General features: G+C 44.5%; 1 protein-coding gene across 7 annotated transcripts in view; it reads left to right on the top strand.

Annotated features, from left to right (window-relative positions):
* abcc12 (ATP-binding cassette, sub-family C (CFTR/MRP), member 12) overlaps positions 1-15,220 on the top strand; it is a 131,334-nt gene that overhangs the window by 41,064 nt on the left and 75,050 nt on the right. For all 7 annotated transcript variants that reach the window (XM_078210840.1, XM_078210844.1, XM_078210843.1 and 4 more), the window contains exons 7-12: positions 7,252-7,399; positions 7,784-7,932; positions 8,042-8,149; positions 8,281-8,541; positions 8,638-8,709; positions 11,167-11,291. In XM_078210840.1, the coding sequence (XP_078066966.1) occupies positions 7,252-7,399; positions 7,784-7,932; positions 8,042-8,149; positions 8,281-8,541; positions 8,638-8,709; positions 11,167-11,291 (863 nt within the window). The remainder of the gene's footprint in view (positions 1-7,251; positions 7,400-7,783; positions 7,933-8,041; positions 8,150-8,280; positions 8,542-8,637; positions 8,710-11,166; positions 11,292-15,220) is intronic.

Below are 15,220 nucleotides of genomic sequence, written 5' to 3'. Positions count from 1 at the left end.
CATGTCTATCAGGGCCCAGATTTAGATGGGACATTTACCGACTGCACCAAACCTGATGCAATAAAAAGAAGCACGTAGGTTGGATTTCCATTCCAGGTGGTGGGGAGGACAGTGGTGGGGAGGACAGTGGTGGGCTGGATTAGAAGTCAGACGTGCCATTTTGCAATGAGTGCAGAGGCAGGCTAGAAAGAGGGTCTGTCTTTGTGCTCAGGCATTTTGTTGAGGATATTTTAAAAATTATGAAAACAAGATACAGTCCTCCACCATCACAGCCACCACTGCTCTCATTCCCCAAGCACCCTATGGGCTGGCCCCATGTGCCATCCATGCCAAATCATGCTACCTCACCCCCTCCATCCCCATGGCCCCTTGACCCTATGTTATCTCATGCCACTCTACCCACCCCCAAAGGCCCATCATACCCTTATGCCACTTCACCCCCCACCCACCACCCATGGCCTCTCATACTACCATGCTGACCCATACCCCTGTATGTACCCACTATGGTCCCTCATAACCACAATACCACTCTATGTCTCTCTACCAACCCTCCCATGACCCCCTCATATCCCATGCCCCCACACACATCCTTTATGGCCCCAATTTAGTGTTAACCCATGTCAACCCTTGCCCCCCACTGTCCTTTTCTTTGACCATGTGTACCATGTGCACTGCAGCAACTCACCAAGATTCCTTAGGCAGCACCTTCCAAACTCATGACCACTGCCATCTAGAAGGACAAGGGCAGCAGATACCTGGGAACACCACCACCTGGAGATTCCCCTCCAAGTCATTCACCATCCTGACTTGGAAATACATCACCGTTTCTTCACTAGCACTGGGTCAAAATCTGGGAATTCACTCCCTAATAGAACTGTGAATGTATCTACACCTCAGAGACTGCAGCGGTTCAAGAAGACAGCTCATCACCACCTTCTGAAGAACAACTAGGCATGTGCAATAAATGTTGGCTTTGCCAGTGACACCTACATCCCATAATTGAATAAAAATAAAAGCACAATTAAGAATAACTTATTTAATACTTAATAAAAATGGCAGGACTGGTGATGGGTTATGACTGCTGAATTCTTGGTTTCTGGACACTCGGGTGTCCAGAAACCAAGACAAACATGCCTGCAGTAAGTGTCTATGGTTTGAGGAGTTTCGGCTCAGAATCAATGAGCTGGAGGTCGAGCTTCAAACACTTCAATGCGTCAGGGAGAAAGTTACCCGGACATTTTGTCCTGGAAAGCAATCACATCACTTGGGATAGGGTCTTCTGACTTGGCCAGTGGTCAGGGACTGGAAGGAGTGATTGTGAGTGAGACATGTAAGGGGATCTTGAAGGTAGAGGCAGAGGAGCCTCAGCCTTTGCAATTGTCCAACAGGTTCAGGTTCTTGCAGTCCGTTTGGATGAAAATGGTGCCTGCAGGGTGGATGAGCAAACTGATCTTGGTGCAAGAAGCCATTCCAGTTCATAAGATTTAATGGCAGCTACATTCATTAATGATCTCATAATGAAAACACCCTGAGAGAGCAATGATCATAGTGTGATTTAATTTGACAATCAGTTTGAGGGAGAGAGGAATTGATCCAAGACCAGTGTTTTAAACGTAAATAAGGGCAATTATGACGGCAAGAAGACCAAGCTGATTAAAGTGAACTGGGAAATTAGGTTAAGGGGTAGGCCAACAAAATGCAGTGGCAGACATTTAAGGGGATATTTTGGATTACTCAAGAATTATAAATTCCAGTGAGAAAGAAAGACCAAGTGGCTAAGTTAAAAATTGTGTCAAATTGAATGGAAAAGCATTTAATTCCACAAATATGAGTGGCAGGTAAGAAAATTGGACAGGAGGTGGGGGAGGCAGAAGACCAACGATCAGGCGGGTTGTGGAACTGGTCGGCAATCAGGAAGGCCAGCGATCAGGAGGCTGACAATGGAGGGGGGGGTCACTGCGCATGCACTGCTCTCCGCACTGACAGATTAGCACATGCACAATGGCCCACTCAACACTTTGCTGCTGGTCTCTTGGGCGGGAATAGGCCCGCCCACCACTTAGCAGAGTGAATCATTCCAAGGTACTCTGTGTTGCTCAGGGTGTTGGAGATTCGTTCTGGTAAGTACCCCCAAAAAATGGATGGGAAATACTCCTGTTTTTCCACAGGTTGGGCACTTTCCTTTGGCAGAATCCCAGTCTATGGACGGGATTTTACAGCTTCGCTTGTACTGAAACCATAAAATCCTGCCCGAGGTCAACGGACCTTTCCATGGTCTGCCCCTCACCGGCTCTGATTCCCATGGTGGGCAGGATGATAACACTCCGGCCTTTATGTTTGTCTTCGTTGTAGAGGATCTTTAACATTCCAAATATAATGGTGAATCAGATGGTAAAAGTGGATGAGGAACTTAATTACAGTCACCAGGGAAAGGAGAAAATTATTGAAACTGAAAGTTGGCAACTCTTCAAGTTCTGATGGACTTCATTCTAGGGATTTTGTTCTGCCGGGAGATGCCGAAGGCATGTCAGAAAGCAGAGGTGGAACTTATTCAGCCTTTTTCCATGTCTAACATTTCAAATGTCCGCTAAGTGGGAATGAAGATGTGCTGTAAGAGTTGTGTGCTCCTCCTGATGAACCTGTCTACTTACCTGTGAGGATCGTAGTTTGCACCTGAACAGCTGTCTAGTGGCGTTCCATGGAATCTGTCCTTGAAGTTAAAGAATCCATATCGATATGTAATTCATTGCTTGACCATGCACTCATTGACTTAGGGTTTATGGAAATGATTGGCCTTTGTGAGATGAACAATGTCAAGGACTGTAATGGTATGAAAGCAATGCCTGGCACATCTCCTGAATGCTCAGCAGTATTGATGGAGTGAATAAGCTATCATTGACTGTAATGTCTAACCTAACTAGGCCACGTCTCTCCCAAATGCCAAGGCAATGCAGGATGTAAATGTAGCCAGCTTCCAATTAATGCGTATTTGTCATTAATCACACAATATTCCTGCAGAACCTCTCTCTGTGAGGACAATGTTAACATAACTCAAAGCTCTGGGTGCCTGCTGTCATGTAACAGATCTAAATGATGGCCTCTACATTGATTATGCATGAGAGCTGATCTTTGGGGAGATGTTACTGGCTGAGTGTAGCTCTGTCTTGAAATGGTCCAATGTTAACCAAAGATGAATGATTTTTGTTTCAGAGCCACCTTGCTAAGCTGCTGTTACGCTGACATGAGTGCATCCATTTGTGCAATAACATTTTGGCCTCTTGAAGGATGCCATGGCAACTGACTTGTTGCCATCATGGTTGAAAGGACTGCACTATGTATAGTTGTTTGAGGATGTACACTAGTTCAGTGCTAAGCATGTTCCATAGCAGTCATATGGTCCCTACAGCACTTTCCAATGATGGCCTCAGTGTTAGGGTTAAAGGTGACTTATGCTTCCATGATCATTGTCAGATTGGTGACCTTTCGTGATATGTTGCAGATGACAATAAAGGTGTTGTTGTGTCCCCTGCATCAAAGCATGAAGAGAACCTTATTCCTCCTGGAATCTTGTAGCTATGAGGTTGTCATGAACACATCTGCCATTTTGTGCCCATGAAATGGCCTCCTCATGTGGCATGTCTGAATCCTCGCCCTCTTTAGTTTTATCCCCTTCAAAGTTCTCCTCATCTGAGGAGATGTCTAATTCCTCGATATCTCCCTATGGTAACACGCTCCCCCTTTGCAGTGCTAGGTTGTGCAGGGCGCAGCAAACAATAATGATGCAAAACACTCTCCACAGCGAATATTGGAGAGCCCCACTTGAGCAGTCTAAACATCTGGAATGCATCTTTAGGAGACTGATAGTCTAGTCTACTAAGAATCTTGTGGCTGAATGTGCAGTATTCTAACTCTCCTCAGATGTACCATGTGGACGATGAATGGGCATCATTAGTCATGTTCATGGAGTAAACCTCATCACTGAGGAACCAAATCTCTAAGCATTGAACTCCCTCAAATATCTTTGATTTCTGTGCAATGGTAGCCTTTAGCCAACTGGCACCGGATGCCTTTCAAGTTCCTGCAATGTGAGTTCCTCATGGAGAATGTGGCAAATATAAGCTACCATATCTCTAGAAAAGCAACGGCATCTGTGGCACCAAAAACCTTTGCAGATTTAGCCTTTCCCTGTCAGTATCTGGATCTTCCTGGAACCCCGCTGGCTCTCATTTCTCAGGACAATGTTCTTCCCTGAGCTGTGCCAGTCAATGATGGGCCCTTCCTCTCTTCATTCTAATCAAAGGTATCAAGAAGGCAACGTTGCCTGCAGCCTGCATTCTCCACTCCTGCTCATGTCGGTGAATGGATACAATTGAACATGGTAGTTCCTAGTAAATTGTCTTCCATCATATACAAGGCAGGAACGCGGTCTCCAGCCCTTGACATTCCCTCAGTCCGCACTTCACATATCAAGGCCACACCTTGATATCAACCTGGATGATGACAGGTGGCTGAGCTCTCCCCTCAGATGTGGCTGCACATTCACAATGAGGGTCATAATTAGAGTCAAGGGACCCAAGCTCTAGGGCCTACAATAATTATCGGTACCCAGTCTTGAATGTCATAAGCAGTGCACTGGGAGCATGAAGGCTTCTAGGGCCCATGCTGTGTCTTTGTAGCAGACATAGCCATTGATTTTTTTTGACCTTATATTCATCTTGTATGCCTTTGTAAGGATCAGGATCCAATTATAACAATGTGCACCACAGCACCTATACTTAATGGATTCACGCCTTAATGCACAGCGTCAGTAAATGAACCAAGCTTATTGTATATTCGAACCTCAAGTCCAGCACTCAGCTGAGCCATGACCTCCATGGTTTGAGCAGCACAGTTATAGGGTGTCCCTTCAATCAATTACTGTGCTGAACTCCTCCCACACGCCCAGAAACCTCTCGGCGATCAATATTTTTCTAACTTGTTTTTTGAACTGCGTCATTGTAAGGCGAGCTCAAAAATGGTGCTGCTGACTTTCATCTGGGAGACCAGTTTCCAAACTTCCTCTATCACCCACCAAGTTCATTCCATCCTCCTCCATACTCACTGCCTCCAAATTCCTCTTCATCCTATCACTACCCAGCATCACCCCCTTACCTTTAAATTCCTTATTATCCAACTGGATGTGCCTGTTCTCCCCCAATTCTTTAACGTTTATGTCCCCATGTCCTTTGTCAACCTGATCCCTTCTATCTCAAGGCCAAATGCACACGAGACTTTTCAGGAATCCCCCCCCACAATTCAACATCTCCTATGACTTTTCAGCAATGTACAGGATACAGATGCCTCCCCTGGCTGTGACTATACTATCTGTCTCACAGTACTATGACTGCAATCCACAAAATAAAGTTCCTTAGGTGACTGAGCACACCATGCTATGCGCAACCGTCACAGCCCAGAGAAACCTTGCCCTACCTAAGATCAGGAACAAAACAGGCATGACATGCAGAGCCCTCTAACATGGCCTACGCAGCTGTGGGACAGTATCTTCAGTGTGGCCTCTGCCCCAGGACAGATCTTGATTACTCCACCCACTTCCTTGAGCATTCTGTAGTCCTGCTTTTCTCTCGGCATCCCTCCCCTCACTCCCCTCCTGTCATCCCATCCTGCCTTTGTCTCCCCTCTCCACTCCCATGTTCCTCACCCCCGAGTCCTGCCTCCTTCTTCCCCTCACCACAGATATTATCACTTGTGCCCAACCTTGGTGCAATTTGTGGTACAGGCACCCGAAATCTTGCAGCAATGCTCTTAAAGATAGGCGAAAGCATCATCTACTGACCTCCCAGTCGTGATGAATGAAGCTCGCTATATGCACGCTATATATAGTTGAGAAACAGATTGTTCTAATGATCCAATGTGGGGTCCTTAACTTAGACAAGGAACATAATTCCATTGAGTTGGCCTTTGAATGAGCATTAATGAGATGCAAATACGGCGGCACGGTAGCACGGTGGTTAGCACTGCTGCTTCACACAACCAGGGACCTGGGTTCAAATCCCCGCTCGGGTCGCTGTCTGTGTGGAATTTGCACATTCACCCATTGTCTGCGTGGGTTTCCTCCGGGAGCTCCGGTTTCCTCCCACAGTCCAAAGATGTGCGGGCTAGGTTGATTGGCCATTCTAAATTGCCCCTTAGTGTCCCGGGATGCATAGGTTAGAGGGATTAGTGGGTAAATATGTAGGGATATGGGGATAGGGCCTGGGTGGGATTGTGGTCGGTGCAGACCCGATGGGCCGAATGGCCTCTTTCTGCACTGTAGGATTCTATGATTCTATGATTCTATGATAAATAAGTGGGAAAACCGAGCTGCCTTTAACCTGTCACCAAGTTGGGAAGAACAAAATTCCAAACTAAATTCCCACCAGCGGGAAGCTGATTTTTTTTCAATCATGCTAAATTTTGTGCCCCCACCCACCACAATTCCTGAATTTTGTCAGAAAATTCCACCAAGGGGTGAGATTTTCCTGGAAGTTGACATGGGCCGATGGTGGGTGGGAAAAGTGGCGTTGAAGCCGCTGATGGCAATGGCGGCTTCCTCTGCTGTATAGTGCAGCATTTAGTAAAGTCAAGGGTTCCAAGGCGTACCGCTGGCCTCTGATTCGCCCGCCCCACCAGCAACTTAGACAGCCGAGATTTGGGGCGCCATTTTTAAAGGCCATTCCAGTGCAGAGAGAGCGAACCAGTTCACCCTGGAACCACCCCGGCACCCTCCCAGCACTGCCTGGGCACTATCCCCACATTGCCTTCTGGCACTACCTGGGCACTGTCCAAGCACTATCTGTGTACTGCCCCCTGGCCAAACCCAGACACTGCCCCCACCACTGTCTTTACATCTTTTTGAATGTTCCTGTATTCTTCCCAGTGTTTTCCTTCTTATTCTCTCCAAAGTTTCTGCAAAGTATGGCTTTCTAACTTATTTCACTGTTGCCTCATTAATTTACTTAGTGGCACCGTTGTTTAATCTGCATATCCTTGTCAATGATATATATTTATCCTCATGCTTGGATGTATGTCCTGAAAAGCTGTAATTTTCTATGGTGCTATCTATGGTTCTAAGTGTTCCATTTGTTCTCAACTGGTATTTTCTTGTGCGCTCTCCCCGATCAATTAGCTTGAAGTTTAGAAACTGTTTTATGAAATTGGCATGCAGGAACATTGGAATAGATTATTTATTTGTGGTTTTTTTATTGGCTTCAGATGAAAATGGCACAATTTACCACATCATTCCGACGCAATGCCATTGGCCACACGGACACTCGGGTGCGAATAATGAATGAAGTCTTGACGTATATAAAACTGATAAAAATGTATGCATGGGAAAAATCATTTGCACATTCTATTGGGGGTAAGATGAAACAGTTTTCAGTTAATTGAAATAAGAGTTATTCATTCATTAAAAACATACTGTTTTTACCTGATCTTAACATTAAATTTACATACAACATCCTTTAAGTACAAACCACTTCCATATAAAAAGTTATAATCAAAGTGCCCACAATTCTTCGATGCAAATGTGAAAGTTGCGCCTAACAATTTCCTTTGTATATAATCAGATTTAAAGCAAACATGACAGTAGTTTTATATTTTCTTCAAAATTTAAACCATGAAAAAAACATCATTACCCGGGAAGAAGTCTTTCAAGCATTGAACGTTTTAAATTCTATAGAAGCTCTACGGACCTTACCCAGTTTTGATGTGGACAATTTGTGTTGATCATTTTCTAAAACAGATGTGCGAAAAGATGAACAAAAGATATTAGAAAAAGCAGGATATGTTCAGAGTGTGAATAATTCAGTTGCCCCTATCGTACCAACATTGGCTACAGTCCTTACATTTGTTGTGCACACATTGCTGGGATATGAGTTAACACCATCCACGGTAAGAGTAAATGGAGAGAATGTTGATTATGCACTAAGTGAAAGGTAATCCCAGCTGTTTGCAAATTCCTTCTTTTACACTTTACAATTCATTTATCTCATCACTCTAGGCATTTACTTTGATCGCCATTTTCAATGTAATGAAATTCACATTGAGCACTCTGCCATTTTCAGTTAAAGCATTCGCAGAGACTAAAGTTTCTTTGCAAAGACTAAAGGTAAATCAATGTCTTTACTAATAATTTTACATTCATTGCTTTAAATATATATCTGCAAGTTGCTTTAGAAGCATAGTTAAACAACTCTCAATATTCTCATTCAGATTTGTACATTGATTTTGCATTAATAGAAACTTCTGATCATGAAAGCTCCTGTTGCATATGTAAAAAATGTGCAAGACTCTCCGTATGCGGTGGTGATGGAAAATGCTTCACTTTCATGGGGCAATACAAATGGCAATGGACAATTAAATCCTGCCGACAAGATTTCAAAAGGAAAATATGTTTCTAATGCAAATGAAATGAATGAGTCCAGTTTTTCTGGTCAAGTGCCAGAAATGACATCTAAAGCATCAATGGCTCTTCAGAATGTTAGCTTCTCTTTGGACAAGGTACATGTTCACAATATTACACCCGTTAAAATAGCACATCTTATTTTTGAGAAAATGTCCAAGCAGCCTATTAAATAACATTATTTTTTTTTCCAGGGCTTGCTTTTAGGAGTTTGTGGAAATATAGGCAGTGGAAAAAGTTCTTTAATATCTGCTCTATTGGGACAGGTATACACACTCTGGATTATTTAGTAACAAAAATGAAGATTACAAACACCCCATATGTTTAAAATATTAATGTGTATGTACCTTATTTTGTACTTTGTTAATATACATTGAAGCCAAACAATCTTGATTGGCTTCAATGTATATTAACAAAGTACAAAATAAAGTTAAACTTTTCCAAATTTCTTTTGGACAGATTGTTTAAGATATGTGATCAGTTCTATATGTTTTATTTCATCTATAATATAAATTCATTGGATGTCAAAACTTACCTATGCTAAAGTTATAGTAAAGCTGGTACCACCTAACCTATGCTAGAACTTTGCAGAGACATAGAAAGTAAGGTAGAATTTTCCCAGAAAGCTCAAAGTCCCAATAGCAGCTGGAAATGTGTGTCATTAATATGCTTGGCTGGTCACAAGGGCTTCCTCTTTAGTTTTACGGGCATACGCCCAGGAATCAACAGCTATTGGGGTTGCTGTCCTATACAGCATGGTCACCTGCCCCTAGAATTGTCTGTCCAATCAGAAGGCCGGCAGCTCAGAAGCCTCAGCAGTGCCATGAGGAATGGTGGCCATTGTTGAGGAAGTTAGGGGCCCTGCAGCCTACATCAAGTAGACTGAATAAAATATAAAGAAATATAAAAATTATACTGATGAGGGACAATCCCTCTTGAGGTAATTGCTGGGGGAATAGTTGTCTTTCTCGCTTGCACCACTACCCCACCCCTCCATGAATAAAAACAACTTCTCCTCACCCTGACATGTCACTACAAGGCTATCTGCATTCAGCAGGGATCAATCTAACATCTGGAAAATGTCAGTGGCCTGGTAAAATGACCCCTAATAGGACCCTAATTTCCCTTCTCGTGGCAGGAAACCTGTCCAAAGCCAGCCCCACTGTCGGTAAAGTTCCCCAACAGTGGAGCACGGTGAGGGAACCAATCTAGCAGGGCTCTCTCCCCCATTACTGGTTTTACTGCCCCTCCTGTTATGATCCTGTAATGTGTGGGCCAACAAAATTCTCCCCACTTCGCATTTATCTGGATTGAACTCCATCTGCCATTTCTTTGCCCAAATTTCCAGCCTATCTATATCCTTCTGTAGCTCTGACAATGTTCCTCACTATCTGCAAGTCCAGCCATTTTCGTGTCGTCCGCGAACTTACTGATCACCCCAGTTACACCTTCTTCCAGATCGTTTATATAAATCACAAACAGCAGAGGTCCCGATTCAGAGCCCTGCGGAACACCACTAGTCACAGGCATCCAGCCGGAAAAAGACCCTTCCACTACCACCCTCCGTCTTCTGTGACCAAGCCAGTTCTCCACCCATCTAGCCACCTCCCCCTTTATCCCATGAGATCCAACCTTTTGCACTAACCTACCATGAGGGACTTTGTCAAACGCTTTACTAAAGTCCATATAGACGACATCCACGGCCCTTCCCTCGTCAACCATTCTAGTCACTTCCTCAAAAAATTCCCCCAGGTTAGTGAGGCATGACCTCCCTCTCACAAAACCATGCTGACTATCGTGAATGAGTTTATTCCTTTCTAAATGCGCATACATCCTATCTCTAAGAATCCTCTCCAACAACTTCCCTACCACGGACGTCAAGCTCACCGGCCTATAATTTCCCAGGTTATCCTTCCTACCCTTCTTAAATAACAGGACCACATTAGCTATCCTCCAATTCTCTGGGACCTCACCTGTGTCCAGTGACGAGACAAAGATTTGCGTCAGAGGCCCAGCGATTTCATCTCTCGTCTCCCTGAGCAGCCTTGGATAGATTCCATCAGGCCCTGGGGATTTGTCAGTCTTTATATTCCCTAAAAAACCTAACACTTCCTCCCTTGTAACTACCACAGAAAGCAGTTGAGGTCAAAGCGTTGTCGGATTTCAAGAAGAAATTAGGTATAGCTAATAATGGCTATGAGGGGGAAGGGGGGGTTCAGGATATTGAATTTGATGATCAGCCATGGTCAAAATGAATGGCGGAGCAGGTTCAAAGGGCCTACTCCTGCTTCTAGTTTCTATGTTTCTATATGTTTCTGGTTAATTCAATCTTTCTTCCCCTCACTCTTTCAGCATCCAATTTGACTTTAATTTACCTTATTTCCTTTTCTACTAAGCTCTCTGTTTTGCCCGCTATCCTTAAATTTAATTGATTAAGGAGATAGACTATTAGTGCAGTCATCCACCAAGGTTTCAGATGCCCTACCCCAATCACAATGTCATTATCAATTGACATTTCCAGCAATGTGCAATGTCACCCTAATTGGAGTTGAAAGGTGAGGGGGAAAAGAAAATTCAACGATAGCATTTCACCCCAAGGTGCCAAAAGAAATGAATTCAAGGAACATTTTAAATTATATTTGACCCACTATTTTGAAAAGTAGCAAAGTATTACCAGAGCCCTGGATGATCAATTATAATTTGAATTTTTTCTCCTCATGCAGATGAATTTACACGATGGAGAGGTAGCCATCAGTGGATCAATTGCTTTTGTATCTCAGCAAGCTTGGATATTTCATGGGAACGTCAGAGAAAATATATTATTTGGAAAGGTGTATGAAGAGGAAAGGTATATTTGCTGAACTGATGTAATCTGCTGCATTGCTTTGAAATACTGAGGAAGCAAACTTTAGTTGGGAGGGTATGACCCTTCAGATAGTAATCAGCAGTATTTCAAATGTACCTCGTTGTTAGCATGTCACTACTCTATTGATACATTTCAGTTTATATCATATACTGGAAAAGCTAACCAGTGCTCTCTGAGTAGTCTGATTGATTTGAGAGTGAAATCGAAAATATCACAGTAACTGATCAAAGCGTTTCACTTTAAGAAGGGAAATTATGGGGGCGATTCTCCCAAAAGTTCTGAATTGGCGGGGAAACTGTTCTAAACCGGCCTGTTCTGTCAGTTCAGCTTCTCACGTGAATCTCCACACTCTGTGCACTGAAGAGGTCCCAGTCGTGAATCTCATTAAAAACCCGGGAAGGGGGGGAGCTATTCGCGCCAGAGTTTGAAAGTTCTGGAACTCTGTGCATGCGCAGTGGACCTAAACTGTCAACCTCCCATTTTCTGGCTAGCTCGATCGCTGGCCAGCCCGGGACCACCACAGTGCTGCCCCTCCAGCCAGCCCCCCCGGCCCAATCGCGGCCCCCACAGCAATTCCCGGGCCAGCCCTGACACCCCCCGTCCCAGAGCGCCCCATGTCCAGGCCCCACCCCCCAACAGTAGCGATCCCCCCACCCCCCTCACCCTGGCAGACCCCCACCCCCGTTGACCCCCCCCCCACCCCCGGGGTCAGACCCCCCCAGAGGCAGCCCCCCCGGCAGACCACCCTCCCCAGCCCACTCCAATCACTGCCCTCCCTTCATCCCAGACCGATCTTGTTTGCGGAGTGGCAACACCACCCCCCCTAACCCCACCAATCATCCCCTAGGCCCCACCCACAATAGGCCCCACTTCCTTGGCACTGCCCGATGCCTGGTGGGCAGTGCCAAGGTGCCCCCTGGACACTTTGCCCCCTGGGCAGTGCCAGGGGCACAGGCTGGCACTGCCAGGGTGCCCATGCCCAGGGGGCACCATTCCCTGCCGCCCTGGGGGGGGGCTCTGATTGCCCCCCACTTCATTCCGGCAGGGTTCCTGCTAGTTCCCCGAACGTGGGCAGCTAGTCTGAACTCCACTGGAATGAAGTACTCCTGGTGGGGTGGGAGATTCAATCGGGACCTGAAAGGTCCCGATAATTAACAAATATACATATTGAAAACAGATTAAAAACAGATTTAAATTACTTACCTGCCTTCCCACCGGTTTCCAGCGTGGTCTGATCGGCAACTGTTCGCCGGCTCTGGGAGATGTGCATGCGTTCCCAGCGGGTCGCAATGGGGGATCGCGGCCTATATTTCTGCATCCAAACCAAAACTGTAGAAGTAAATTGCAATTGATTATAATCATGTGGATGGAAAAGTTCTCTGGTTCTGAGCTTCTGCGTTAGATGTAGGTTATAAGTACTTTATTTAACAAGTTAAAAAGCTCAGGACTTAAATGATTTTAAAAATCACAAGGGGTAAAGAGAGTGATACTTAATATTGTTACAGATTCCTTCATGGGTCTATGGAAGATTCTATATCATTTTTAATGGGCTTTTTATCTTGTAACTAAAGCTGGGTATACTCAGCTAGCCAAGCAGCCTGTATGGAGATAGCAGAACAGTTTTTGTTTTCAATTCAAACTCTTTTCAAAACTGAAAACTAAATTGTGGAAAAAACATTGATAGACAGGGATAAAAGAAGGGATAATCTTTAAAATAAAACAACCAGTCTGGAAAGGGATTGTGAATGGAATACTCCCACTCAAATAATGGATAAAAGCACCAAATATTGAAGAAGAAAAAAATTACTGATGAATAAAAAGGAAAGTACTGTAAAAGCAGAAACATGCACATATTAGAGCCTGGATACACACACCTGCACTCACATCACACACACACACACTAAATAAGAAATAGAACGGCTTGTGAATATTTTACATGAAGAAAAGTAGATGGACGAGTTGCAGAGAAGATATTAGCTTTAGACAATAGGAAACATAATGGGGCGGCACGGTGGTACAGTGGTTAGCACTGCTGCCTCACAGCGCCAGGAGCCCAGGTTCGATTCCCGGCTTGGGTCACTGTCTGTGTGAAGTTTGCACGTTCTCCCCGTGTCTGCGTGGGTTTCCTCCGGGTGCTCCGGTTTCCTCCCACAGTTCAAAGATGTGCAGGTTCGGTGGATTGGCCATGCTAAATTGCCCCTTAGTGTCAGGGGCACTAGCTAGAGTAAATGCATGGGGTTGTGGGGGGAGGGCCTGGGTGGGGTTGTGGTCGGTGCAGACTCGATGGGCCAAATGGCCTCTTTCTGCACTGTAGGATTCTATGATTCTATGAAAAATTAAAGAAGTAAAATAATTGACAGGATATACAAAGTATGAATAGTTGAGATGGTGCAGGTAGAAAAGAAGTTGTTAAAAACACACACAATACAGTGGGCTCCAGTAAGTGAAGTGCCAGGGGAAAAAAATTCAGGTCGATATCAAGGGTACCGCTCACTCGGCCAGTATGGCATTTGATGATATTTGGAAATTTCAGCACAGTTCCAGTGCTTGTTGTCAACCTTGTTCAGCTGCCGCTAAAATCAGATGCAGTCAATATTTTAATGCTATCAGTCTGAAAAGCAGGTCTAACTGAGCCTGGGTTGCTGCTCTAGTTTGAAAGTTAATATTACAATTTCTTCAGCTTGCCATCAGTTTCAAGTAACCATTTCCCAACATCATAGCCACACTATCCAATAATGTAAAATTGCATTTGTTTCCAATTGTTTGTAAAGGTGTGAAAATAAAATCCACATCTCAACCTGAACTTAATTTCTGCTATAAATATTCAATGTAATGGCATGCTATACTCATCTGCAGTCCATTACTTCATTTTTAGCCATCGATTGAGGGGGGTTATTATACATATGAGAACAACTCTCAGTACATACTGGCAGCAGAAAGCCTTGTCTGTCAGATGTACATGCTGAAAAATCGCCAGTGTAGTTCCTGATATTTTCTATTGATTGGTCTCTATCGAAGATTATTATAATTCCAGGTTATTGCACCTGGCAGATGTTGTGAAAGACCAATTGAATGCAATGCTATGCACAAACACACTTTCTCCCTCTCATAGAAACCCTACAGTGCAGAAGGAGGCCATTCAGCCCATCGAGTCTGCACCGACCACAATCCCACCCAGGCCCTACCCCCACATATTTTACCCGCTAATCCCTCTAACCTACGCATCCCAGGACTCTAAGGGGCAATTTTTTTTAAACCTGGTCAATCAACCTAACCCGCACATCTTTGGACTGTGGGAGGAAACCGGAGCACCCGGAGGAAACCCACGCAGACACGAGGAGAATGTGCAAACTCCACACAGACAGTGACCTGAGCCAGGAATCGAACCCGGGACCCTGGAGCTGTGAAGCAGCAGTGCTAACCACTGTGCTACTGTGCCGCCCAAAAAATCCAAAAGATCCAAAAAATAGTTCCATAAGACTCTATGCCAATTGATTTCTGAAACTTCTAACGATTGACTGAAATATACTGTAGTGGGTGAGCTTCCCCACTGCCTGTGCGTGTTTGTAAATTGTCCTGTGAGGTGTTAGCTCACAACATCGCCCGAATTGAGTCATTTTAGAAATTGAGCATTTTTTCCCAGTGGACCTACAAATCATGGCATGATACTTTGTAATGTTGAGGTTGAGACTGGGGTGGGCACAGTCAGAAGTCTCATAACACCAGGTTAAAGTCCAACAGGTTTATTTGGAATCACGAGCTTTCGGAGCGCTGCTCCTTGAAGGAGCATGGCTCCAAAAGCTCGTGATTCCAAATAAACCTGTCGGACTTTAACCTGGTGTTGTGAGATTCCTTACTTTGTATTGTAGCATTACTGTCTATTTGAATTTGACTTTGTTTAATGTATCTCT

Source organism: Mustelus asterias, chromosome 4 (assembly GCF_964213995.1).
Source record: "Mustelus asterias chromosome 4, sMusAst1.hap1.1, whole genome shotgun sequence".
NCBI lineage: Eukaryota > Metazoa > Chordata > Chondrichthyes > Carcharhiniformes > Triakidae > Mustelus > Mustelus asterias.
Note: the sequence above shows the minus strand (reverse complement) of the source record. Positions and strands in the feature narration are given on the sequence as shown.